This window comes from Simochromis diagramma, unplaced genomic scaffold (genome assembly GCF_900408965.1).
Source record: "Simochromis diagramma unplaced genomic scaffold, fSimDia1.1 OVJJ01000176.1, whole genome shotgun sequence".
NCBI classification, from domain to species: domain Eukaryota; kingdom Metazoa; phylum Chordata; class Actinopteri; order Cichliformes; family Cichlidae; genus Simochromis; species Simochromis diagramma.
The window spans coordinates 3,169,613-3,196,889 of NW_024386892.1; the positions used below are offsets into that span (position 1 = coordinate 3,169,613).

The following is a 27,277-nucleotide window of genomic DNA, read 5'->3' on the forward strand; positions in this document are numbered from 1 at the left end:
ATGAACGTGAAGTCGTTACGGTTACTCGGTGTGGAGGAGTGGCTGAGGCGTCAGGTGCTGCAGGTACTGAGGTGTGCTCACCTTTGACCCCGATGCTAAAACAGAAGCTGTCGGTCTGGATTCAAAGTGATTTTAGTGCTTTTGAAGGCTGCGGGTCTAAAACGTGTCTGCGCCTCTGTAAACCCTCACCGATGGGCGACCCTCCCCCGGCGTCTCGCGCTCTGATTGGTGGAGCTGCTGGAGGGCTGTTTACGGCCCTGTTATTGTTCCCAGCTGTGAAACACACCATCAGTCTTCACTTCTGCGTTTCTGCTCGGTCATTGTTGTGTAACTTGTTATTGAGTTTGGCTGAGAGACGTTTCAGTTCTAACGAAGCTTCGGATTCTCTGACGTCTGAAAAGCGCAGACGTCCTGGCTTCCTGTCAGAGTCCAGACTTTCTGCAGGTCTCAGAAGATAAAAATCTTTGGTCTCACAGTCTGAGACTCACAGATGGGTCATTTAATCAATATTTTGTTGGTAAAACTTATTTATTATTATTTACTTTTTTGTGCTGGGCTTCTGTCTGCATTAAGATGATTTAGCTCCAGAATAAAGTGCATCATTTTACGTTTTCTTTAGATTAAGAGAATTAAACATTTTTATCATTAAATATCTTCTTTTAGCCCAAATAAATACTGACTTCATGAGAGAGGAACACTGGTGACAGCTAGTTTTCAGAATTTTAAGTATTTAAAGGACTTTTTAAGGAAAAACAGTTAATCCCATTAGTTTGCAGGAACACTGGACCAGGTGACCACAGGACTGTTGTTCATGCTGACGCACGTTTCCTTTTTTCAGCCCTGTTTTGAAGGAAATGCACCAAATTTTCTGACCATCTGAGTATAACTGAATGCTTTTTATTTTTCACAGTCATTTTACGAGTGGAGCTCTTATTTTGAAAGGCTCTGTGCAGCAGCAGCTGATGATTAATCAGTCACTTGTGAAAAAGCATCCATGCATGGATTTAGAGTGAAGTGGTTAAACTTCCGTACGTGTCCGCCTCTCCAGCAGGGAGCATGTGTGACCAGAGAAAGATCCACGTCTTCCTCGGGGCTCCTCCACCCGCCTGCAGCCCAGCCTCAGAGCCCGGCGCCGGGTTAGAGGAAGACGATCGTGCTCCTGCTCGCTGGAGACACCTGGAGCTCACCTGGAGGGACGGGCAGCTCAGACCTGCAGGTGAGACGTTCAGGGACCAAACAGGGGGGAGGAGCACTCACTGCTGCTTTGGTCTTTTTATTAACTGAATTACTGAGCTGTAAATGTGCAGGCAGCCACAGGCCATGGCTGTCTGGAAAACGAGTCTCTCTGAGGACGTCTTTGTGTCTCTTTATGGGCTGCAGGTAACTTCAGTTTTAAAACTCACCTGTTAGATTTAGTGATCAGGATCCCTCAGGAGGCAGAATCGTGAACGCTTCTCTGAACGTCAGACTAAGAAAAATAATCCAGGACATTTGTAAATTTTTCAGGTGATCCTGGAAATGAGACAGGAGAGGCGAGTACACACCATGATCTGACAATCACTGAAGGCGATTGGACAGAAAACAGAGTCGGACAGGAAGGAGAGACAGGAAGTCTGAAGGAGGATCTGCGGCCTGAGAAGAAGTTTCAGGAGTCAGACGCTGGACGGGACGATCAGCCGTCAGCTTCGGTTCACGAGTACCTGGACCGCTGTTTCCCTGCCGCTCAACCAGATCATCGAAAACCTGAACAACCGCCAGCTGCCGCACCTCTTTCCTCCCAGACTCATTACCTCACCACCTGGACTCTGAGCCAGGCGTTAATCCTGAGACGCAGTGTCCAATCAGCTTCCAGCCTAGAGAAAACCCCGCCCAAACACACCCAAACGCCTCCCTCCGTCTCGTCCAGCACCCCAGAGCTCTTCAGCCCAGCGACGCCATCACCTGCAGCCTCTGCCGAGCTCTTCAGTCACCCCTGTCTGACCCCGAGAGTGGAGGAAGGCGGTGTTGTCCTTGAGGCCACCACCGATGGGGTCCTCTGTTCTCAAGAGTCCACAACTAACGCCGAGTCCCCCGCCAAGTCCCCCGCCCTGTCCCCCAGCAGCAAAAAAGCCAGAATCTCCCCACAGTCACCTGACAGAGGTGCCACCACCAGACTCCACAGTCCCACCACACTCCTGGCCCGATGTGACAGACCAGGGGTGCGGTACTCAGTTCTGGTGGCGGTGGTTCACCCCTGTCACCTGAAGGAAGTCAAGGTGAGTCCAGGTGTGTTTCCAGGTAACACCAGTTTGTACCACAGCGTGCAACAGTGGGATAACGCAGCGTCCAATTTAAGGTCAAAGGAAGAGAAAAAAATGTATGATGGGACCACCTGGAAAGCAACATTAACACCATCAGCACCAACTCAGTCAAGAAACCATGTTTGATTAGAAAGAAATGAAATAATAAACACCTGGATAAAGAAATAAATTCTAATCATGAGCATGAGATGTTTTACTTCCTCTGATATGAGGTGTGAGAAAGGCAAAATATTTAACTTTAGTGACCAGTTTAGGACAACCTCTGGAAAGCAGTGGTGCTCTGGACTGGCCAGTAACTGGTGACAGCAGTATTTAACAAAAGTGTGGGGGCAGAAAAGGCCCTAAACAAGCCCCATCAGGGTAGGGACCAGAAACATGAAGGAGGATGTCATGACCATGTAGAGGTTTGTATATAAAGAAAAGAAAGCAAGATCGAGCCCTGCAGAGCCGGACGGTGACTGTTGGGCTCATCAGTGACGACTGCTGAAAGACGGCCTGGTCGAGCGTAAAGGGCAGTGTCATCAGCATACAGGTGAACAGACGTGAGCTCGAGCCCTGAGCTACAACTTTAGTGATAGAGGGGGGCTGAGCTTAGACTAAACTGGAACTCTAATCACACTCTATCCATCTACTGGTGAAATATTTCGAAAGCTGAATTCACGAATGTTTGTTTAATGTCTACAGGTGAAGTCGGGGCCGTCGGCGGGCGCCTCTGTGCCTTTAGCGTCTATTGTAGTGACAGACCAATCTGGCGTTGAGATGAAGGTGGTGCTATGGCGGCGGGCTGCGTTCTGGGCGTTGACTGTCGGTCCTGGAGACGTTCTGCTCATCACAGGTACACAAACACAGCTGACTGGTTTAGTTTGAACACGATGCTCTGTGTCAGGGATGGATGAAGAAAAGACGTCAAAACAGACCTGGAGGCAGAAAGAGAAACGACTCGTGTTTGAAGTTGTTCTTCTCTTCGTGCTCACTTTTTAGTGTCTCTCAGTTACTGTTCGCAGCGTCGTATCAGGAGGGATCCATGTTTCTCTGGATCACTGAAGAAAACAGGTCTTCCTCCCACCTCGGCTTCATTTTTGAGGCTTGGCAGCTTTGTCCATCTTTAATTTACAGTCCGCAACTTTTCTTCATAAATGGGCGGGGCTGTCACCTTCAGATGGTCGCCGCCCTGCCATGAGGTGAGTTGTGTCCACGTGCGTAAGCTCTCTGTGTGTTTTGTCAGCGCTGCAGGTGAACGAGGACAGGTGGAGAGGGGAGACGGTGCTGCAGTCAACCTTCAGCAGCAAACTGCTCAACGTGGGACAGATCACTTCCTCCTCTTCACCACCAGGTAAGCCGAGCCTTTGTCCAATCACGTGCCTCCAAAGCTGACCTGCTTCAGTTACCTCTCTCTCTCTGTAGTTTCCCAGCAGGTTAATGCTCGCTCTCTCAGGTGTCTGTGCAGCTTTCTCCGAGAGCGGCGCCCCCTCTTGGTGTCTCTGCCACGTCGCCCCCCTCAAGACCTGAACCGCCTCCCCTACGCCACGCTGAGGTCACTGAGGGCAAACGCACTGGTTCACGCCCTGCTGCGAGTCACGCATACACACATCAGCCCAGGTGAGTCCTACCTTTACCTGTGCTGCTCCTATTGAAGGTCTGAGTGTTTCAGCATTTGAAATGCTGTCAGCAGTCGAGTCGAGTCAGTGATGTAGATTATTTAAGTCGGCTGAACTGTTCGCTGCACGCTTCCTTCCCTGTTTTTCAGAGTGGCGTGCTGAGGCGGAGTCTCGCAGCAGGTCGGCGGTTCAGCTGAATGCTGTCCTGACTGTGGAGCAGCCAGAGGACCAGCAGGGGGCGGTGTTACTGTGGGGAGCAGCTGTGGACTGGCTGCCTCGCTTCAGCAGAGACAAAGGTACGCTCTGGAACAAAGGCTGTACGTCAAAGATGGACACAGCTGTCGCCAGACCCCACTGTGGGGTGAAATCTCACTTTCACTCTAGTGTCTGTGGGACGGTACGAGTACTGCAGTACTTCTGCTGTAGGGATGAGCCTTTGGACACTTTCACATGCAGCACAGCTGGTGAGAGGAAGTTCAAATGGATTCCTCAGAAATGGACACAAGGAGAAAAGCTTAATGCTTCAGAGGATGTCTGACGTCCTGGTACCACCAAACTGAGAAACTGTCACTTTAGATTCTAGCTTTACTTTAAGAGTTTGTTGCTGTGAATCACACCGACAGTAAATCCTGCCTCCTCAGGGGCTGTTTGGGACTTCCGTGTCCTCCTGGTAAGGGAGGGTCTGACCTCTGACCTTCCAGAGCTGCACTCCACCCCCTGGAGCACCGTTCAGGCCGTGGACCCGACTGACCGCCGAGTGCAGGACTTCCACCGGACACGACGGTGCCAGAAAGGAAACAGCAGCACTCCGGAGCTGGACTTGGACACGCTGCTGTCCCAGAAGTACAGCGGTGAGTGAAACTACGAAAACTCGCCTGAAACGTCCACAGCAGCTGTATCGCCACGTTTAAGGAGCCGCGGAGCTCCTCAGGGTTCCATTCATGGTCCTGTTCGTTTTTATTTTTACATTTTTAAAAGGTTTTCTTCTCCGCTCCATCAGGTGATGTGGAGCTCAGAGTCCAGGTCATCACGTTCTGCTTTCAGGATGCACCGGCTTCCCAGAATGCACCTCAGCCCGTCCTGGACTGCTCCACGTCACTGGAAGGCATCATGGTGGCGCTGAGCGGTGACATCACTTACACCGGCTGCGGGCGCTGCTCTGCAGAGCTCGACACAGACGCCAACGACATCTACAGGCCGTGTTACCCCTGCCTGCCCCACACCGCTGTACGCCGCTACTACAGGTACTGATGACATCATCGGATGATTAACGGTTTTCTTTATTTCTTTTAGTTTTAAATATAAAAAATAAATAAATGAATACAAGTTTCAGAGCCTCACAGATAAAAACACCAGCATGTGTTGGTGTGTTTTTCAGACCAGGTGTGCTGACAGTGAGTGGGCGGGGCTCCATCCAGGTGTGTGTTCAGGTACCTCCTGATCCTCTGCAGAAGATCCTCAAGGCTCCGCCTGATAAACTCCATCGTAGCTCAGGTGAGACTGTCGTTCAAAGAGTGACGCTTTATTCCAAGCAGGCATGCGGCAGCACAGGCGTGACCCACAAGCTGCCGCCACAGCTGGGTCGGTGTCCAACCACAGAGCCCCACCTCCTCATCGGTTTCTCTGGTCTGCTGCTGTCTGCAGCTCCGATGCAGAGTGATGGAACATCTCCGACTGGCCGAAGGAGCTCAGCTTCCTCAGGAATCTGCTCTGTGCTGCTTTTCCAGCTCAGCCGGAGCTCGATGTGGATGGCGAGGTTATCACACTCCTCCACCACATCCACCTCACATCCTCCAATTTCACCATCTCTCTGGTCAAAGCAGATGAAGCACAAAAACATCCACTAGTAATCAGCCCTCCTTCTCCTGCCCATCACTAGCACACCCAGAGTGTGTCTGCTGGTGTGTCTCACTGATGTCGCCTTCCTCACTGTTGACCACTTCCTCTGACAGGTGAACTGAGGCCTGTGCTAATACAGTACATGTAAATCTCACTGAGCAGTTGTCTCACCTGGCTCAGCCCTGCAAAGGTGATGTCAGTCCAACCGTCTGAGGGCAGGAGGAGCTGCAGTTACAGAAACTGTCCAGCAGAGGGAGTCGCTGCTTTGCAAACCTGCTGCACAGGAAACCTGCTGGAAAAGAATGAATATGCAGGACAGTCAGAGGATGCTGATTCAGCTGAACATCCTGGCTTCTTAGAAGTCATTTAATCATTGTAATGACACAGTGTTGGTGAAAAATATGGATTTACTGTGTCATCTGCATTCCTGAAACAAGTGCACAGTTGTAAATGTGTGAAACAGCCTGAAGTTCGCAGAACGTGTTTGCAGATCTTAATGAGTGGCTGTGCTTCCATGAATGAATCCAACATGGACTGACTGCTGGTTCCTGTCAGCGAGACGATTATAAAAGGAAAACAAACGGTCAGCCGTGGAACATGTCAAAGCTTCGGGAGTTCCAAGTCTCTAAAACGGGAAATGCACAAGAAGACCAATCCAAACCAGCGGGATAGAAACGGAGCTCGGAGTGGGTATAGAGGAGCCATGGGTGGATGCATGGGTGGATGCATGGATGAATCGGGGTCTGGCAAACCGATTGTTAAAGCTCTTCCTCAGAGTCTGGTGCTCAGATCGAACATTTCAAGTGGAAAGGGAATAAAATGGTGACGAGGCTCCATCCTCCATCTTTTCCATGGTGGAACCAACTTCATCGTTATAAAAGCTCAGAGAGCTGCACCGGGATGCTTTCTTTGGTGATTACATCATCGTTAGTCATACAAATTCTATTTTTGAGGTGTGTTTGATGAAGCCAGGCTGTTAAAATAGTTTGGTAATAATAATAATACATTTTATTTATGGCCTCCTTGAAGACCCTCAAGGTCACCTTACAATAATATATTAACAGTAGCAACAATACAATAAAATATAGCAACATAAAATGTAAACATAAACAGTGTTGTTGGTTTGGTTCAAAGAAAGAAAGCTGAGTGAGCATCCTTCCTGTAACTGTGCTGTCACGTGTCCACGTCCCGCGGCCGGCTGAACGCGCACACGCAGACTCACTGAGGCCCTAAAGGCAGCGCGAGGTAGAAAATGTCTGTAACCCAAAATGTAGTTTATATCTCCTGTTTCCTCTTTCTGCACTTGTTGTGCAGTTTGCTCGTGTCTGTGGTAACTGCACTTTTTGGGTTACAGTACACTGAGTAGCAGAATGATCAGTCTCAAGGGGAGGAGTCACAGGAGGGAGGAGTCAGAGGGAGGAGTCAAAGGAGGACTCATACAGAAGAGTCACAAGGAGGAATCAGAGGGAGTCAGAAGAGGAGTTACACAAGGAGTCAGAGGGAGGAGTCAGAGGGAGGAGTTACACAAAGAGTTCTTGGTTTCAGATCCTTCCTGGTGTGATTCTCGGCGCCTCCGCTCATCCTGTCTGCATCTGTTTTGTTCCTCAGCTCCCGGGTCGGAGGTGAAACACATCCAGGTGGCAGCAGAGAGGATCCACACCCTCCTCTCCCTCCCGAGGAAGACCTTCATCGCCACCATCAGAAGCAACTTCCTGTGCGATGAGAACAGCATCCCCATCAGTCAGGACTTCACGCTGCTGGACCTTCAGTTCCTCCCTGAACCCCGCTGACCTCACAGTGACTGCAGACCTGATGGCAGCTTTGGGATCTGTGGGTCCTGAGGACAGGTGTGACATAAGTAAAGAACAGGGCGGGGCTTATCAGAGGTCAAAGGTCAATAAAAATCATTTTCAATGCTTCAGTGATGTTTTCATGTTTCACATTTATACCTACAAATGATAAGTACCCTATATTCTGGAGTACCCTCTAGCAGATCATTACATGAAGGAGCCTTTTAAATGCCAGCGCGTCCATGCTCACAGGTGTACACACGGGTGCTCACACAAACTACACCCTTTTTGGCTCCTACCTCAAAGCACACTGTGTGCTGTCGATCGTACGTGCTGCACAATAATGTTTAATATTTAGTATTTACTGTTAGCAGCAGGGTTAGCTCCCTAACCCAGCTGAGGTGTAACGAGTTACATTTACTTGAGTAAGTTTTTGAAAAAAATGTACTTTTAAAGTACCCTTTTTGCCAATACTTTTTACTTTTACTTGAGTACATTTGTGAAGAAGAAACGGTACTTTTACTCCACTACATTTGCAAAATTCGACTTGTTACTTTAAAAACAAAAATTAGTCTAACACATTAGACAACATGCTGCCAGTGGAGTTTCCGGTAACTTCTTTTAGCCTCTGATCTCATACAATTGAGATTAGAGGCTACATCGCAGCTCCAGTCACGGCTTCCATCACTGCCTTTGTCTTTTCCCAGAGTAACAGCCAAACAGTGCAAGGAGGATCTATTGGCGAGCACTGCTTGTGAAGGACTTCTCAGTCGTGCAGGACTCCTGTTCACTGCTAAACAGTCACAGCTTCACAGAAAGAACCTTGAGAGCAAACTGCTGCTGAAGCTTAACCGTCACCTCACCGAGTGAAGAAAGGGCACATTTTTGCTGAATATGCAGAAATAGATGCACACCCATACAACTTATGGTAAACTGAGCTGCCTTGTATGAAGATGCCTCGTTCAGTTTTCTCTGAGGCTGCTGTGCCATTTGGAGCAAAGATGAATATAAAGTTTACAGCATATCTTGTCACTGGACATTGTTTGCACTGTTTATATGTTTATATTATTTACTGTAGGTATTGGTGAAAAAAGCTTTATGTTGTGAAAAACTGAAACCTGGAAATTAGAATTGTTGTGCCTTATTTTGTTGAAGTTTTTACATGTATTCCTTTTGAAAATACTAAAATTTGTATCTTTATTTATTTTTGTTTGTCTGATAGCATTTATCTAAAAAATAAATAGGACATTTCAAACAGTTACTCACTACTTGAGTAGTCTTGAGGTTTGAAATGTTATTTAAATGATTGAGTTTATAATGAATCAAAGTGTATGTCAACATAAGGAAAAACATCAGAAGTAAATGGAAAAACCCACATTTTCATAAATTTATTTCTTTATTTAATTCTGTTTGTTATGACAGTATTTATTTCAGATTGCTTTTATTGATTTTCAATGATCATATATTGAAATATCTATGTGTAAGATGTTTATTTTTCTTAAAATTAAAACTAATATATGCTTTAAAACATCCACCATGGAGTTTACGAGACAAAATACTGACAAACTGACCAAAAGAAGGAAAAGTCCCCTCCAGTAAAACATTTAAATTCATTCATAACATCTTTGCTGGTGCTATTATTATGATGAAGTTAAACACACTGACTGGTTATCTAAAAGCAGAAAACACGATGAATAAAACACGATGAATAATAGGCTGATAATGCATTAAAATCTTTAGTTCTGTGCAAAACTGTAGATCAGAGAAAAATGTGGGCGCTCTCGTCCTTCCGGATCTTCTCTGAGTGGTTGTGGGAGTCGAGTTTTCTTCCTTTTGCTTCAGTTCCCTTTCATTTCGTCTCCCAGCTCGAACAGATCATCCATCAGATCTGAGACAAACCAAGAAGACAGAGGATAGGTTACTAACTCTAAACAGATTATACGTGAGTCTGGGCTGCTGATACGTCAGTCGGAGGTTCACTAAAGACAACTTAAACCAGTGAGTGATGAAGGCGTAAAGTCATGGCATACTTAAACCAAAAGATGCAACACGTGTGTGAATATATCTGCTTTGGATTTCTGGACTCATCCAGAATCCCAGTACCTAAAAACCCCTTTAACTTTTATCAAGGCTTCCTCTGAATGGCTGACTTCAGGAAGCCTGCTGAGGGGCAAAAACTGGTGCTTGCAGCGAGCACTCTGCCTGTAGCTGATTCTTTCTTTTGTCACTTCCTGACATGTTTTCTTTTAGCAACAACTTCCTGACTTTAAGCCTTCATGGCTTCATCTTCAGTGAGCGGACAGCTGAGCACCAACAGGAGGGTCTCTTTATCCCTACCTCTGTCTGTTGTGACTCCTTCCTGTCCTACAGGTCCAGCTGATCCTCCACTTCCTCCTGCACCTCCTCCCATCGTCGGTCCCACGTTCCCTCCTGCACCTTCTCCCATCGTCGGTCCCACGTTCCCTCCTGCACCTCCTCCCATCGTCGGTCCCACGTTCCCTCCTGTAGTTCCTGCTAAATTCCCTTCGGGTACTGGTTTCTTGCCCCCACTACCATCTTTGTTGGGCACATTTGGGAGGGGCGCTCCTTTATCGTCTTTGTCCTTATTTTTGTTCTTGTTGCCTCCAAACATCGAGAAGATGCCGCCTCCTCCTTTCTTCTCACCTTTGTTCTTGTTGGCTGAATTCAGAGCTCCCTTCACTGCCCCCTCCACCAAGCTACCTGCTCGGAAAAAACAAACACTTTAGGTTCAAAAACATCTTTTCTCGATCTCCACTTCCCCCCTTCTCTGCAGCTCAGTTTTCCAACACATTTTCCTCATTTAATGTTTTGAAGGCTCTGAGGAGGAACTCAGTAACGTTCCCAAAAATTCACCCAGAGGTGAGATCCAACAGGTCTGTCTCAGACTCTGCAGGCCTCAGTAAAGGTTAAATTTCATGACAGCCATACTTGTCCATCAAATGTGGGTTGTTTGGAGGGCTGCAGGAGAAAGCCATATTCTTCTCTTTAACAGAGCACGGCAGCACAGCTGCTTCTGAACAAACAACACCAAAGTGCAGATGTTTGCCCGTCATGCACAGCAGCACGTTTGGAGGAAACAAACACCTCAGGAATGATGATCTGAGTGCACCACGAGCTCCTCTCTACACCAAAGTATTCTTGAGTCAGCGTGAGGCCGTCTGTCTCACAGAAAGTTCGGACCAAACTGGTCATCAGCAGGACAAAGCTCTGAGCGCAGCTGCAAATCTGCGACAGCACGTCTGCATGGAGCTGCCGCAGAGCTCAGAGCTGAGCATGAATGAATGCTGCAAACCTGAATGAGCTGAAGCGACGCTGTAAAGAGGAACTGCTGCCCTTTAATGGACACAGCACATATGTTTACATAATGAAATGCAGCAGGGAGTCACATGTCTGTTTATCAGTTCGTCACCTTGGCGATCTCTCGCTGGACGACATTTTCTTCCTTTTTACAGCACCACCCTGTGCTGGTGCCGTTTGGTATCTAACATTACAGGACACAACAGAAACCATCACTGCAACTTATTGCTGCTGAATCAGGGGGCGGAGTCAGTTTGCTTTAGTTCCTGTCAAATAAATGCTGACATGATGCAATGCGTCACACTTTTGTTCTTCTGAGCCTGTATCGAGTCATTTTAGACCCGATAAAGACCAGATGACCTCACCTCCTCCTCCTCCTCATCTTCTGGTGGACACTCAGGAGTGCCCCAGGGCCTCACCTAAGAGGTGCCCGGGAGGTGCCCTCAGATGAACCCGTGTTATGACGTGGACAAGTGGCGTCTCTACTCTGAGCCCCTCCCAAATGACTGACTCCTCACACAGACAGGTTTTTCTAGCAATTCCTCAGCTCTGACTGGTCCCTGACGAGGGGGGCGTGGGACTCGCATCACAGTTACGATCAGTTAACAGGTCAGGTATGCATAATTAACAATCATTAATAAATGCTTAAACACACAACTTGATCAAGTTAACTTAATCTGAAAAGGGGAATATTAACTAAAACGGCAGCCTTCTCACCTGCACCAGGTAAAGTCAGGTAACCTGAACAAAAGGACGTAAAAATGAACGAAAACTAAAGAAAATATGAGCTGTTTTTTTTCTTGAAATACGCAGAATAAATCTGACCTCTGCCTCTCTGAGCCTGCTTCTAACAACAAAGCAACAAAACTGACCAAAGGAGCCAAAGAGGAGGTGAAGCCCGGCAGGAAGGAGCTGCTCTGACCCGTCTCGCCAACAACAAAGGCTGCGAAAATCTCAGGTTTTACTAATGAAACATCTTTTCCTCTTTACATGTCTGCAGTAGAAGAGTTTATGCCAGTTTCACTGTTTCGAATCAGACCATAAACGGGTGGTTTGTTTTTTTACTCACCCGCTTTTTGGCCGGCTATCTGTGCGAGGTTGTCCATCTCTGCGGTGTTTCTGTCTCTGAGGCGCACTCAGGTGTGCTTTAAGTTCAGCTCTCAGGTGAGAGCGCGGCCGACGACGCCCATCAGGTGGCTCAGCTAAGGAATCAGGTGTGTCTGCAGAGCAGCCCGACCTGTTCCACCGGCTAATTCATCATTCACAGAAGTGCTCTCCTTTTCTGTACTGACGTTACTTCGTATGTTTCTGTGCATCGAACTAGTTCCAAAACATGAGCCAACACAAACCGCCCATCACTGAATGTGAGCTCAAAGTGCTGCCACGCTCTTCAGGCCACAGACACTTCACACTTTAAATAACAGTGTATGAACTGTTAAACTGTGACTCACCTGAAAACAAAAGCAAAATCAGTGAGTAAGTATTTCTATGATACGCTACTTTCTGTTTCTACTTCTACTCTCAGCTACTGCTCTGATGCTCAGATGTTATTTGTAGTCTGTACCAGTGCACGTGCACAGTACACAATGTGCACGTGCTCCCCTGTAAAATAACAAATCTGACCCTAGAATAAAACTAGTTCATGCATTTATTACTTCCAGGCTGGACGACTGTAATTCATTATTATCAGGATGTCCTAAAAACTCCCTGAAAAGCCTTCAGCTGATCCAAAATGCTGCAGCAAGAGTCCTGACAGGGACTAGAAAGAGAGAGCAGATTTCTCCTGTTTTGGCTTCCTGTTAAATCCAGAATTCAAAATCCTGCTCCTCACATACAAGGTCTTAAATAATCAGGCCCCATCTTATCTTAATGACCTTGTAGTATCATATCACCCTATTAGAGCACTTCGCTCTCGCTCTGCAGGCCTACTTGTTGTTCCTAGAGTATTTAAAAGTAGAATGGGAGGCAGAGCCTTCAGTTTTCAGGCCCCTCTTCTGTGGAACCAGCTTCCAGTTTGGATTCAGGAGACAGACACTATCTCTACTTTCAAGATTAGGCTTCAAACTTTCCTTTTTGCTAAAGCATATAGTTAGGGCTGGACCAGGTGACCCCGAATCCTCCCTTAGTTATGCTGCAATAGACGTAGGCTGCCGGGGATTCCCATGATGCACTGGGTGTTTCTTCTTCACTCACTATGTATTAACAGACCTCTCTGCATTGAATCATATCTGTTATTAACCTCTGTCTCTCCTCCACAGCATGTCTTTATCCTGTCTTCCTTCTCTCACCCCAACCAATCACAGCAGATGGCCCCGCCCCTCCCTGAGCCTGGTTCTGCTGGAGGTTTCTTCCTGTTAAAAGGGAGTTTTTCCCTCCCACTGTCGCCAAAGTGCTGCTCATAGGGGATCATATGATTGCTGGGTTTTTCTCTGTATGTGTTATTGTAGGGTCTACCTTACAATATAAAGCACCTTGAGGCGACTGTTGTTGTGATTTGGCGCTGATCAGTAGTTTTGTCTCACCGGGGAGGAACTCACTGTGGGTTCACGCCCTTGGCCCACGCCCCTCTGAAGAGGAAACACCTGGGCCTCATCAGTGCAGCCAGCATTTAAGCCAGGGAGTGACTTCTACTCATCGCGGGATCGTTGTGTGTGACTCGTGTCAGTGCAGCCTAGTTCAGAGTTCACTCTCGCATCTCAGCACATTCCTTCTAACCTGTTTCTTCTTTAGATCCCCTGGACCCGACCTTGTGTTCGCTGAGTGGAATCCTGTTTTGTGAGTGTTTGGAGAGAGACTGATCGCGAGTGGAGAGTGTCTGAAGAGGCGCTACCTGGATTCCCTGGGGCCTTTTCCCTGTCACAGTCTTGTGGATAGCACCTCCCCCATAAATACCCACTGTGTGCCTCTCAGTCCTGCGTGTGAGTCCTAAGCGAATCGTGACACTTAGAGCAAAATGTCAGTCTTATATATTTCACCTCTGTAATATTCTTGATATTTATAACTGAGCTGTTTGTTCATATTAGAGCTATGCCTTATATTTTTATGCACTTTGTAATATATTGTATTATTTAATGAGTTCAGTCTGTTACTGCTATTGTCTTAACATCCTTATGGATTATTAAAGTATTCTGATACCATTTAATTCAAAGCTTAAGTTGATTATTATTTTCCAGCTGCTTGTAAATAATTAAGTCATCAGCATCTGCAGCGATCCTATAGTGTCTGTAATTCTGATGGGAGTCAGTAAAGTTTGGAATCTATTATTTCATTTTAGATTTGAAACTGTTCAGTGTGTGTTTATTGTGTTTATTTTCATCACTTTCTCATTACTATTAGTGGATTAATAGTTCACTTCTATGCACATTCTCTCCTTACTTCATTCTAATTTTAATGGATAATAATTATTTATTAAAATATCAAATACTTCATTATTTTGTTATTTATTCTATTTGAACATTAAAAGTAATTTATAAATGTATTTCATAATTATTTTTTTGTTACACATCTAATTTAAGTATTCATGTATTACATATATTCACGACCCGCCATCAGGTGACAGAAAGGTCATTGATTGGTCACCTGTGTCACAGGTAGACTGTCATACCAAACAGTACCTGTGCAACGTTTCAGTTATTTTCTCCCCACATTTAGATCAGTTCATAGAAATGAATTATTTATGTGTGTGATGAGCTACCTCAGAGACTCTGTTTGACCAGAGTAATAATTCCACATAACTAATTTATTCATTTAATTTATTCAATATTAAAGGACAACCAAACCAGAAACAATAAATGAATGTATTTAAAGTCCATTTTCAAGCATTTTAGTTTTTATTACCTAACAATTATATGACCCCCTATGAGCAGCACTCTGGCGACAGTGGGAAGGAAAAACTCCCTTTTAACAGGAAGAAACCTCCGGCAGAACCAGGCTCAGGGAGGGGCGGGGCCATCTGCTGTGATTGGTTGGATTGATCCATGTTAATGCTGACAGCTCTAATAATAACAAATGATTAAATGCTGATTATTAGAGATAGGTTGATCATATTTAAGCATTAATTAATGGCAGGACTTCTTTGAGCAGTTTTGTAGGAATCGGGTCTAAAAGACACGTTGATGGTTTGGAGGAAGTAATTATTGAAGTTAACTCAGAAAGATCAGTTGGAGAAAAAGAGTCTAACTTAACATCAATGTACTGAAAGTAGCTATAGATAATATTACATCTGTGGGATGATTATTGGTCATTTTTCCTCTAATGGTTTGTGGCACGCCATTTCCTTTCCAGCTTAAGAGTTATCTGCCTGAAGCTGTGCGTTTCTGAAAAGACGGACAAAAAAGTGGATTTTTTTTAGTCTTTATTCAGGAATGGGAGTTGTTTCCTCGGGGGTCGGGATGTGCTTTACAGCTTCCTGTTTTAGTTTCCTTGAGATGTTTCTTCGGCCAATTCGAAAAGATCATCCAGCAAATCTGAGAAGAACCAAAAGTGAGACATTATGAATGAATCCATTCAGCGGCACAGCTTGTACACTTCCAAGGTTGCCATATACAAAGAGGCTTCAGTGTGACGGAGCGATGTGCAGTCCTGCTCCTCATACGTACCTCCATCGTTGGCAGAAGCACTTTGTGGTTTTTCTTCAGCTTCTCCTTCCATCGCTGCTCCGCCACCACCGCCAGCTTCAGGGAGCGGCCCTTCAGTGAAGAGACCCTTGAATCCGGACTTCCGCTCCTTCTCATATTCGTCCTCTCTGTTGAAGAGTCCTCCTTTGTCTTCGCCCTTGTCCACCTCCTTCTTTTTGTCCTTGTCGCCTCCTGTCCGTGAGAAGATTCCTCCTCCACCTTTCTTCTTATTCTTGTCTTTGTCTTTGTTCCCTAAATGCAGAGCGCCCTTCACCGCACCCTCCACCGCATCTCCTGTACGAAAAGCACAAGTTAAAAATAATGGGTATACACGACGTTCTTTCCTGCACTTCCACTTCCTGCTCCTCTTCCTCAGTTTCCGCAGAATCAGGTGTTGTCCCACTGCGACTCGTATAAAGGCTTTATGGATGTTAAACCATGCCAGGTAACTATTAATACTGATAATCAGTAATAATCACTCAGCTGAACCCAACGAGAGTAATTTTCCAACTATATTTTCCAGCTCCGGAGATCATCTTTTCAAAGAACAAAGGTGGAAACTCAAAACTTAAGTTTGAGTTTCCACCTGACTGCAGCTCCGCCTGCTCCACCAATCAAAGCAGGAGCAGAAAAACGAATCAGCTTCACTTCTTTTCCATTTATCATTATTACTGTTTTTGCACTCACCCACTTTTTTCCCGACAATCCCGGCCAGTTTGTCCATGTCTGTGATTTTCTGTGTTGCTGTGAGGAGACGTTTCCCTTCTCAGGCAGGTGGAGGTGAGACTGGAGCCGGTGGCACCTCTCAGGTGTGTTTGCAGACCAGCTCGACCTGTTCCACCTGCTGTGACCTCACAGAAATGTAAAACACAGAGTGTGGTTCTGACAGCTGAACTGCTGTTTGTTGTGCTTCGGTGATGGTTTTGTGCATTCGTTTGGAGCAGTGGTGTCCCAGCAGGACAAATCTAAAAGTAAAGCGCTGTCCTCTCCCCGTGTCCCACAGCGCTGTCACAGACATTTTACTCTTTTACTTTACAGCCTGTTGACTTTTTTTTGCCAATGCTTCATTTTTCATTTACATTTTAATAACCCCGTAGATCCCAACGGTTAACCATTTCCCACACAGCTCGAGCCTTTTCAGCGGATTTCGTAGATATGTGGACATCCACACGTGATTGTCCTGCGTGTCAGGTAAACACACGATTTATAGAATATGATGCATAAACAGAATATATGAAGTATTTAAAATGAGCTCAAAGTTAAACACCTGTAGCAGTCGGAATATTCTACTGCAGCATTAATATTTTTACCTTTAATATTTCAACATCATCATCATCGTTTATTTGTATAGCACTTTAAAAACACACCAGGCAGACCAAAGTGCTGAACAACACAAATCAACACAACAAGCAAAATTAAACATACAATAAAACTGAGAAGAAAGGTGTCAGTTTCCTAAAGAGTTAAAAGCCGGGAATAAAAATAGGTTTTCAATCTGGATTTAAAGACCTGCACTGATGACGCTTGTCTAATATGGAGGGGAAGCATCGGAGCTGCAATTGAGAACCCTCGTTCTCCTGAGTTTTGGCCGCGACATAGGTACCGACAGCAACAGCTGCTCAGCTGAACGCCACGAGCGAGCAGGAACATGACAGGAGCCGGTGTCACCGGCCTGGGTCTGAAGGATCCAGGGATTTTGAATAAGCATGTGTATTTTTGGTGCTGCTGCCCTTTGTTTCCATGTGTTTGTGTATAGGTGTGTGTGTGTGGGTGTGACAGAGCACCGGTTCTTCAGGCCTGGTGGGTGTGTCTGCCAGGTGCCAGGTTTAACAGTGTGGCTGAGCGCGCCTCGATGTTGGATTGTTGCGTGAGACTCCACGTCAGTCTTCTAGCTTAGTTAAAGTCTGTGAGTGTGTTTCTACTGGAATTAAGTGTCTTGACGGCTGCCTCTGTTATTTCCCCTCAGGAGGAGCGTGGAACACTGGAGGGCAGCGAGCACAGGGTGTGCGGACACACGGGAATGGCGAGCACGGACTTTTGAGAAGAAGACACGACACGGGAGCGCACGGGGATGTATTGTCATTTTGCTGCACTGTAAATAAACACGCTGCTCAGCATAAAGAGTCCAGGGCCCCTCATTCCCCACAGCCAGACCATTTAAACATTTAAAAACCAATAAAAAAGACTTTAAACGAATCCTAAATTCAATGGGAGCCAATGTAAAGAATCCAGAACCGGAGTGATGTGATTGAATTTTCTACTACCGGTTAAAAATTGTGCTGCTGCATTTTGCACTAACTGCAGGTTTGACAAAGTGCGCGACCCGACCCCTATTAAAAGGGAATTACAATAGTCCAGACGTGAGGTGATAAAAGCATGAATAAGAGTTCCCGAATTGTGTTTGGAAAGGAAAGGCTTGACCTTCGACAGGCGTCTGAGGTGATAAAAAGCTGATTTTAACATTTACATGACCATCGAAGGTAAGTGCGGAATCAAATTTAACACCAAGATTAGTGATCGAACTTTTCAGACGAGAGGTCAAAACACCAAAATCGACATCTGGAGAATCAGTAGAACGATGCGGGTCAAATAAATTTGTTTCCGAATTGCGATCGTTAAAATATAGAAAATTATTTGCCATCCATGATTTGACATCGCTAAGACAGTCAAGCAGAGATTGACATGTGGAGGTATCCAAATGACTTAAAGGTAAATAAAGCTGACAGTCATCAGCATACAAACGAAATGACACTCAGTGTTTATGAAAAATCGCACCAAGAGGGAGTAAATACAGCGAGAAAAATAAGGGCCCGAGGATAGATCCCTGGGGTATACCCCAAAGCAGAGGGACCATGGAGGGCCAGCTTAACACAAAAACTCCTTTTGGACAGATTTGATTTTATCCATGACAACGCCAAATCAAAAATTCCCACACAGTGGTGTAAGCGGGAGATCAGCAGGTCGTGGTCCACTGTGTCAAATGCAGCTGTCATGTCCAATAACACAAGCACAGCATATTTACCAGGATCAGTCTCAACAAGAATGTCATTCATAGCTTTAACAAGAGACTGAAAGGGCTTAAAACCGGATCTGAAGATTTCAGACAGCTGCGAGTCATTCAAGTAGTCTAACAGCTGGGTATGTACAATCCTCTCCAAGGTCTTACTTCATAAGGGAAGCTTGGAGAAAGGTCTAAAATTTTTATTATTATTATTATTATTATATATAATATTGGTTTAGTCTAGAACTTTACCTTCTCATTAAAGGTCTTTTAACAGATAACACCAGCTAGCTTGTGATGAAGAATGCTAGTTCTACTTAAAAATGCTTGATATCATCATTTAAAGTTATTCTTTGAATTGAGGCTGAGGTTGCTCTGCTTGACAAACTATTTAGAGATCAGTGTATACAGAACAAAGAAAGCATGAGACTGAGTGTTGCATTTGTGGGAAAAAGGTTAAAAAAAGAAAAAGGAACATAGTCTATCTAAACTATTTAATTTAATTTACTCTAACCTAAATGACCTCTATGTTGATAACATCTTTTTATTTTAAAATTTAAAGGCAATGATAATTTGTCCCATTTCGATTTTTTAAGGCTAGATTGCACTTATACTTTGACCCTCTATTTTTCCCCTCGTTCACCGCGGACCTGTTTTATATACGCGCCGAATAGTTTTCTATGAGATCGCTACAAAAAGTGCAGCCTTACCTAATGTCCACCTACTGTTACTCATTTATATCAAGATTTAAACATCTGGTTGGTGTTGGTGTGGAGAGTAACCTTCAGTAATAGTAATAAGTCACACAGCAATAGGACATTCATGTAGCTGTAAAAGCATGATAATATATTAAGTAATCCAAAGTATTCAGAATACGTTACAAAATACATTTTGGGGCATGTAATCTGTAATCTGTAGTGGGATACATTTTAAAAGTAACCTTCCCAACACTGGCAGCTGGCAGAAGAAATAAACAGCTTCTTTACCTGAGATGAAACACCACAACAGCAGCACTCATCTGCTTCACCCTGCTCCCGTCCTCACCTGGTTCCTGCACTGCTCCACTCACTGTAACAGAGCACGATGTCAGATGTGTGCTCCTCCAGATGGAGTACCTAGAAAGGTGCTAAGAGCGTGTACCCACCAGCTCACCTTCATCTTCACCAGACTCTTCAACCTCTCACTGGGTCAGGCAGCCATCCCATCCTGTCGAAAATCAGCCACAATCATCCCAGTGCCGAAGAAGTCTCCCATCTCCAGCCTGAACGATTACCGCCCTGTGGCCCTCACGCCGGTAATCATGAAATGCTTTGAGAGAAGAATTTGACCCCCACCAGTTTGCATACCGTGCAAACAGATCCACAGAAGACGCCATCGCCACAGCCCTCCACGCTGTGCTGAGTCACCTAGAGCAGCGGCAGAGCTACGTCCGAATGCTCTTCGTGGACTACAGCTCAGCCTTCAATCATCCCGGACATCCTCATCATCAAACTGGTCACTCTTGGCCTCCCTCCTCTCACATGTGCCTGGATTAAGGACTTTCTCACAAACCGGCCCCAGACTGTGAGGCTCCGCCCTCATCTCTCCTCCACTCGCACACTGAGCACCGGCTCCCCACAGGGCTGTGTGCTGAGCCCCCTCCTGTATTCTCTCTACACCCACCACTCCAGTCTGACCCACAACAACAATCTCATCATCAACTTTGCTGATGACACATCAGTCGGACTCATCTCGAAGGGAGACGAGGCAGTCCTTATCTCTGCTGACATCTCCTGGACAGACAACATCTCAGCGGTCGTCAAGAAGGCCCAACAGCAGCTGCACTTCCTGAGAGTCCTCAGGAAGTACAAGCTGAACTCCAACCTGCTGCTGACATCACAGTATGGTACGGCAGCTGCACTAAGGCAGACAGAGGCTTCAGAGTGTAGTCATGACAGCACAAAAGACTATCGGCTGCCCTCTCCCCTCCCTGATGGACATTTATTCCTCCCACTGCCTCAGCAGAGCAGCAAACATCATCAAGGACAGCTCCCACCCTGGTTTCAACATGTTCAGCCTGTTTCCCTCAGGGAGCCGCTACAGGTGCATCAACACAAAGACCCACAGACTCAGAAACAGTTTCTTCCATAACCACCCTGAACTCATACATGCACCGATAAGTACAGCCCCCCCCTATGTGCAACAACCAGAACTGTATATACAGGAACGCCGGAAATGAGCGGCTGTGAAATCCTTCTAGCCTTTGTTCAAGTCCACCCTTACTTCCACTTTTTGTTCGGTCACTAGCGCCACAGCGTGAAAACTTTCAAATTGACCCAGAAATGTCGCTCCGTTGTTTTGTACATTTTTTATTCTCGAGGAGCTGGAAAAACTTTATCGTTGTCACCGGCATGTTTGGTACCTTAGGCTCATCAGAGACAATCACATCCAGGTAAAATAATTTTATTTAATCTACACGCATTTAGGAATTACTTAGCTAATTCAATGGATAATTTCATCCTTATAGAATATGATGCAACACTATAGATCAACTTAGCTCAGAATATATAAAGCATATAAACAATTACAGCAATATGATGCAACAAACACAGCAGTGCTACTGATCCAAAATACTCAAAGCTTCATAGAACTGAAACAAACATTTATTTTTACATCCCAAAACACTGGGATGATAACATTATTTGAACATTACCTAATAAGACTGATTCAGCACAGACAGTTATGTTAAACTTTCCTAGCAGTCCTTCACAAACAGGGAACAGTCTGTCTATTCTCTCCATCTGTCAGCTGCTGCTGGCTCTTCCTCCTCCTCTTCCTCACACACTGCTGAGTTTGTCCTGGTGGATCATCAGGGGTGCAAAGCCTCACAGATGATGTGCAGCAGTGGCTCCCTCAGTCTGTACACCTGAGCCATCCTTCAAATCCGGGGAAATGAAGGACGCATTTATGGGCCGCATTTGGAGCAGCCTTCGTCATGTCGCTGTGACGTAATCGGCCTACAGATGCGGCCTCAGGAGGATGCAGACCCTGATTTGGGACACTGCTTAAATCTGACTAAACAAGACCGGCAACCGACAAAATAAAGCAGGAAGTAATGCACACTGGTGACAAAGCTCTTTTAATTGTGCCTGTTTATTAAGGCAGGACAAACAATATAATGATAATAATCATAAAACAATCAGACGGAAGAATTAGAATTTTCTGCTGAACATGAAGTGAAAGAAGATAAAACACAGCAAACATGATATGATGTAGTCATCTCAGGAGGCTGCAGGTGGAGGTTTGATGGGGCTGAAGGAGGTTGTCTATTTAAATAACCCGCCAACGACGTTCCCCAGACCTGAGAGAGAAACGAGAAATTAATATCAGACAAACACAGATGGAGCCGACGCGGGCTCGTCTCTGAAGCTGCAGTTCCTCCCACGTCCAGCAGAGGCAGCAGCGAGTCGGCTCCCACACACTGACCTCTGTGGATAATTTCCTCTTTCATAACACCTGTACAGGTTTGATTTTTTTGGATGATAACACGACAGGGTGCCATCAAATTCAAAATGAAATCATATCAAATTTAAATATTTGGTCTATTTTCCATGTTGTAAATCAGCTTTCTGCTTTCATCCTGCACGATGCCAAGTCACATGTTTAAACACAAAATGTTTAAAAATGCTGCTCCATTAGGCAGCGCTCACCTCCTCCACCTCCTCCACCTCCCTGACCCTCGTTTTTGTTTCCACCGTCGAATGACAGCACGTCATCGATGTTGAGGCCTCCTCCTCCTCCTCCTCCTCCTCCTCCTTCCTTCTTCTTCTCACCCTCCTGGCCACCCTTCTGCCCCTTCTGCGCGTATGCACTTATGCCCTTCTTCACTGCACCCTCCACCACCTTACCTGCACAACAAACAGCGTTTAGGCATCCTCACCTGAAGGGCTCTCACCATCACATTTATATGTACTGATTATTGCTGCTTATTTCTACTTTCAGCGTGAGCTATTTCATCTGTACTTGGCCATCTGCAACCACGTGCCGACACGGCTCCACAGCCACAGATGGACGGTTTTAGGGAAGAAACAGGAGCCACGGCCGCTGAAAGGTGAACCGTGTCTGTGCGTGTAGTGCTGCTAGTTTGTGGTGACCCTACTTTTGGAGACATGCTGAGCAGCTAGGTTGGAGCTGGTGGCCTCAGCTCGCTCTCTAAAGCTTCTGGCCTCACGTTAGCGTTGCTGTGGAAGGGTACGCGTGGACCAGTTTCCTCTTTTTGTGTCTGCAGTACCTGATGGGCGGTGTGGGCGTGCGTGACGTGGGCGTGTACCTGCTGTGCTTCGTGTCTGCTCCCTGAGCTTCAGCGGCTGAGTTTGCAGAACAGGCTGAACAACGACGGCCGAGTGCGATAATTACACTTACTTTGCATTGACGTTTCTATGACAACATGATTGATTGCACTGTAAACAAGGCCGCCCTCACCGACACGGCCGTGTGGAAATTCCTGTCAGTTTCACGCAGGAATGTGGACGGACAAACCGGCGAACTGTCGGTGTTGGTGTTTGCATCGATGTTGTTGCACACCTCGTCTTCTCAACAAAGTCCAAAAATTACGTTAAATATTTAATTTTTTTTTTTACTGCAGACTGAAAATGAAATGACTGCTCATTCATAAAGTCTGTGATTTAGTATCAGACAGTGTTATCGCTTCCTGGTTGTGAGTCTGAACTAAAGTGTGAGTGCTCAGTCAGCCGATCGCCACACAACATTTCTGTTTTTGCTTAAAGAGCAAAAGGATTTTAAAAAGCGTGGACAGTTTAGATAACCACAGAAAAAGTAAGATAATCATAATCATGATAATAGAATGAAACATCAAAATAAACAGAGGTCGTAAGTTTACATTTCTAATGAAGAGATTCAACTCAACTGTTATGACCTAATTAAAAATCTTTCATTTTAGCTTCATACTTTGAACCTTTTGAAGGAAACTCTCTGAGGTTTGAAGCTGTTGCAGACAGCAGAATAAAAACTCTTCTCTTCTTTGAAATAATATTTAAAGCTGATGAAATCTGAGAGATTTTCCTCAAACTCACCGGCTTGCTGTCCCACAGCACGCGCAATCCCATCATTTCCCCCGAGTTTGCCACCGAAGTCTGCCATGACTGCTGCCGCCCGGAGTGTGTTTGTGGATGCTGAAGCATCTGTCTTATACAGGAGGGTGCGTTCGCCCCCTCAGGTGACGGGATACGAGCGCCGCTCCCGCCCTGCTGAGGTGAGGCTGCCGCACAGGGCTGACCTGTCACACAGGTTTGAGGCCAGGCGGCAGCATCATTTATCTATTATATTATGTATACAGTGTCAGCTCACGACAACTGCTGTTGTGGTTGGTTACTTCAGACTTTTAATAAAAGACCTGCTCAAACAGGAACGGTAATTTGAGAAGATGGCAGCACTGAGGTGAAATACACCTGTGATGGTGGGAGCCCAACAGGTGACGGAACAGTTTCCTCTAGATGAGAGACGAGTGCAAACCTCGCTCATAAATCATTTGTAGACTATGAATGTGAGGAAAACAGCATGAGTCAAGTCAAGTTGGCTTTATTGTCACTTCAACCATATACAGTTAGTACACAGTGAAGCGAAACAACGTTCCTCCAGGACCAAGGTGCTACATGCAACATAAATTAACAGAAAACACTAAACTAGCTAACTAAGAGGCCTAGTTAGCTGGCTAGCAGAGACAAGACAGACTGACCTAACATAAATTACAACATAAATTAACAAAAACTATCTAACTATCTAAGGAAGACTTTTTTTTTTTTTGTTAACAGACAGCAGACAACAAAGTGCACGTGCAAATGTGCAAACAAGAGCAACAAAGTGACAGTGTGACAAAAAAACACAACGTAACATAACAATAAGGTTTTGTAGGTGAAATACAGAGATCTGTTTGGGCTCTTCTGCCTGACAGGTGACAGGTGACAGGTGTGCTCCCTGAGACCGAATGAGGAGTTAATATGCAGCTGAAGCTCCTCTATGGCTGACGCAGTCTGAGGGAGGAGCTCCGCTGCCCTGCAGGGTGGAGTTGATGAGCTTCAAGCTCATCCCAACGATGCTCCGGCCGACGAAACTTCGTAATGACTCAGTGTTTAACATGGCAGAGCTGAAGTGACTGAATCTTCATGTTTTGACAAATGTGAAGAGTCTCCTGCTCTGTGTGTGTGTGTGTGTGTGTGTGTGTGTGTGTGTGTGTGTGTGTGTGTTCTAAAAGCCCTGCATGAGTCACGCTGTATTATTTATGTTCATAATAAGCTCGTTGACAAAGAGCTTTTTCACAGGACTCCGGGGTTAATCAGGTCAACAGGACATCATCACGTGGGTACCTGCAACATCCCAGCCCTCAGTTCGTTGATGGAAACTCAAAGATTTATTTCAAAAGGTCAAACAACGAAAACAAAGAGACAACAAACAAGTGAAACAGAAGCTGCCCACATGTACAGTGGGGCAAAAAAGTATTTAGTCAGCCACCGATTGTGCAAGTTCCCCCACCTAAAATGATGACAGAGGTCAGTAATTTGCACCAGAGGTACACTTCAACTGTGAGAGACAGAATGTGGAAAAAAAAATCCATGAATCCACATGGTAGGATTTGTAAAGAATTTATTCGTAAATCAGGGTGGAAAATAAGTATTTGGTCAATAACAAAAATACAACTCAATACTTTGTAACATAACCTTTGTTGGCAATAACAGAGGTCAAACGTTTACTATAGGTCTTTACCAGGTTTGCACACACAGTAGCTGGTATTTTGGCCCATTCCTCCATGCAGATCTTCTCGAGAGCAGTGATGTTTTGGGGCTGTCGCCGAGCAACACGGACTTTCAACTCCCGCCACAGATTTTCTATGGGGTTGAGGTCTGGAGACTGGCTAGGCCACTCCAGGACTTTCAAATGCTTCTTACGGAGCCACTCCTTTGTTGCCCGGGCGGTGTGTTTTGGATCATTGTCATGTTGGAAGACCCAGCCTCGTTTCATCTTCAAAGTTCTCACTGATGGAAGGAGGTTTTGGCTCAAAATCTCACGATACATGGCCCCATTCATTCTGTCCTTAACACGGATCAGTCGTCCTGTCCCCTTGGCAGAAAAACAGCCCCATAGCATGATGTTTCCACCCCCATGCTTCACAGTAGGTATGGTGTTCTTGGGATGCAACTAAGTATTCTTCTTCCTCCAAACACGACGAGTTGAATTTATACCAAAAAGTTCTACTTTGGTTTCATCTGACCACATGACGTTCTCCCAATCCTCTGCTGTATCATCCATGTGCTCTCTGGCAAACTTCAGACGGGCCTGGACATGCACTGGCTTCAGCAGCGGAACACGTCTGGCACTGCGGGATCTGATTCCCTGCCGTTGTAGTGTGTTACTGATGGTGACCTTTGTTACTTTGGTCCCAGCTCTCTGCAGGTCATTCACCAGGTCCCCCCGTGTGGTTCTGGGATCTTTGCTCACCGTTCTCATGATCATTTTGACCCCACGGGATGAGATCTTGCGTGGAGCCCCAGATCGAGGGAGATTATCAGTGGTCTTGTATGTCTTCCATTTTCTGATGATTGCTCCCACAGTTGATTTTTTCACACCAAGCTGCTTGCCTATTGTAGATTCACTCTTCCCAGTCTGGTGCAGGTCTACAATACTTTTCCTGGTGTCCTTCGAAAGCTCTTTGGTCTTGGCCATGGCGGAGTTTGGAGTCTGACTGTTTGAGGCTGTGGACAGGTGTCTTTTATACAGATGATGAGTTCAAACAGGTGCCATTCATACAGGTAACGAGTGGGGGACAGAAAAGCTTCTTACAGAAGACGTTACAGGTCTGTGAGAGCCAGAGATTTTCCTTGTTTGAGGTGACCAAATACTTATTTTCCACCCTAATTTACGAATAAATTCTTTACAAATCCTACCATGTGGATTCATGGATTTTTTTTTCACATTCTGTCTCTCACAGTTGAAGTGTACCTCTGGTGCAAATTACTGACCTCTGTCATCATTTTAAGTGGGGGAACTTGCACAATCGGTGGCTGACTAAATACTTTTTTGCCCCACTGTACACCATGACCTCAGAGACCTACATTTATCTCGCAGTTTGTTGTTTGTTTCACTGGGACACAAACAACGTGCTGGAAGCCAAACTGGGATCTTCTGCTGTTTGCAGGATTGCCTCACAGCTCTCGGGAATCGTTCAGCGTGTGAACACAGCGAGGACTCAGTCACATCCTGGTGTTGGTTTGAACATCTAGAGACAGATGTGTGATCAGGGTAAACGTGCAGCCTGCCTCACGTTTTATAATCTGAAACCTTTTGGGGAGTAAAGCAGTGTGAGTTCACTCGTCAGTTTCTGCGAAGCTCGTTGTTGTTTATTGACCTGTCAGACCGGTCGATTCACGCTCTTCTCTCGATGGAGGCGCCAAGGATAATCCGGTGTCTGATTGGCTGCAGAATCCAGGTGTTGCTCCGGGCAAGTGATTAACATTTATGGGTTTGACTGTAGCCGCCCTGCTGTCACTGAACGCCTCTCTTTGTTTGCTTCACAAACAAAAGTGGGTTAAGTAACCACGGAAACCAGGTGATTGGATAGAAATTGCTCCAGTCTTGATGTTGTTCTTGTTAAGAAGTCACAAAATTTCAAGCTACTTTACAATTTTGCCAGACCCGTGATCTTTGTGATATCTGTAGCTTGTGTTCTACAAGATATTTAATTATATTCATATCACATCGCTGTAACCACCGGTGACGGGTCCGACCTTCCTGTTTCCTCTCTGTAAACATTATGGGCAGATGC

General features: G+C 45.6%; 3 protein-coding genes across 7 annotated transcripts; 1 reads left to right on the top strand and 2 right to left on the bottom strand.

Moving 5' to 3' along the window:
* Positions 1–7,658, top strand: shld2 (shieldin complex subunit 2). Its single transcript, XM_040033804.1, has 11 exons — positions 1–63; positions 1,009–1,216; positions 1,507–2,255; positions 2,985–3,135; positions 3,526–3,633; positions 3,705–3,899; positions 4,048–4,194; positions 4,540–4,749; positions 4,899–5,142; positions 5,277–5,392; positions 7,346–7,658. Exons 1-11 carry the CDS (start codon positions 1–3, stop codon positions 7,525–7,527), a joined length of 2,373 nt encoding a protein of 790 aa, XP_039889738.1. The 3' UTR covers positions 7,528–7,658.
* A 1,344-nt stretch (positions 7,659–9,002) lies between these two features.
* LOC120734865 (circumsporozoite protein-like) lies at positions 9,003–12,045 on the bottom strand. 3 transcript variants are annotated; one of them, XM_040033924.1, is made up of 4 exons: positions 11,915–12,045; positions 10,000–10,248; positions 9,865–9,927; positions 9,003–9,415 (listed from the first exon to the last, which is right to left on the bottom strand). In XM_040033924.1, the coding sequence occupies exons 1-4, from the start codon at positions 11,949–11,951 to the stop codon at positions 9,366–9,368; spliced, it is 399 nt and encodes a 132-aa protein (XP_039889858.1). In that variant the 5' UTR covers positions 11,952–12,045; the 3' UTR covers positions 9,003–9,365. The 3 variants fall into 3 exon arrangements, with proteins under 3 accessions (XP_039889858.1, XP_039889857.1, XP_039889856.1); XM_040033923.1 differs by having other exon boundaries at positions 9,865–9,963; XM_040033922.1 differs by having other exon boundaries at positions 9,865–10,248.
* Positions 12,046–21,561: 9,516 nt separating this feature from the next.
* LOC120734866 (putative glycine-rich cell wall structural protein 1) lies at positions 21,562–23,698 on the bottom strand. 3 transcript variants are annotated; one of them, XM_040033926.1, is made up of 3 exons: positions 23,535–23,698; positions 22,145–22,349; positions 21,562–21,804 (listed from the first exon to the last, which is right to left on the bottom strand). In XM_040033926.1, exons 1-3 carry the CDS (start codon positions 23,599–23,601, stop codon positions 21,768–21,770), a joined length of 309 nt encoding a protein of 102 aa, XP_039889860.1. In that variant the 5' UTR covers positions 23,602–23,698; the 3' UTR covers positions 21,562–21,767. The 3 variants fall into 3 exon arrangements, with proteins under 3 accessions (XP_039889860.1, XP_039889862.1, XP_039889861.1); XM_040033928.1 differs by having other exon boundaries at positions 21,562–21,802; positions 22,161–22,349; positions 23,535–23,695; XM_040033927.1 differs by having other exon boundaries at positions 21,562–21,802; positions 22,152–22,349; positions 23,535–23,691.
* Between the last annotated feature and the right edge of the window lie 3,579 nt (positions 23,699–27,277).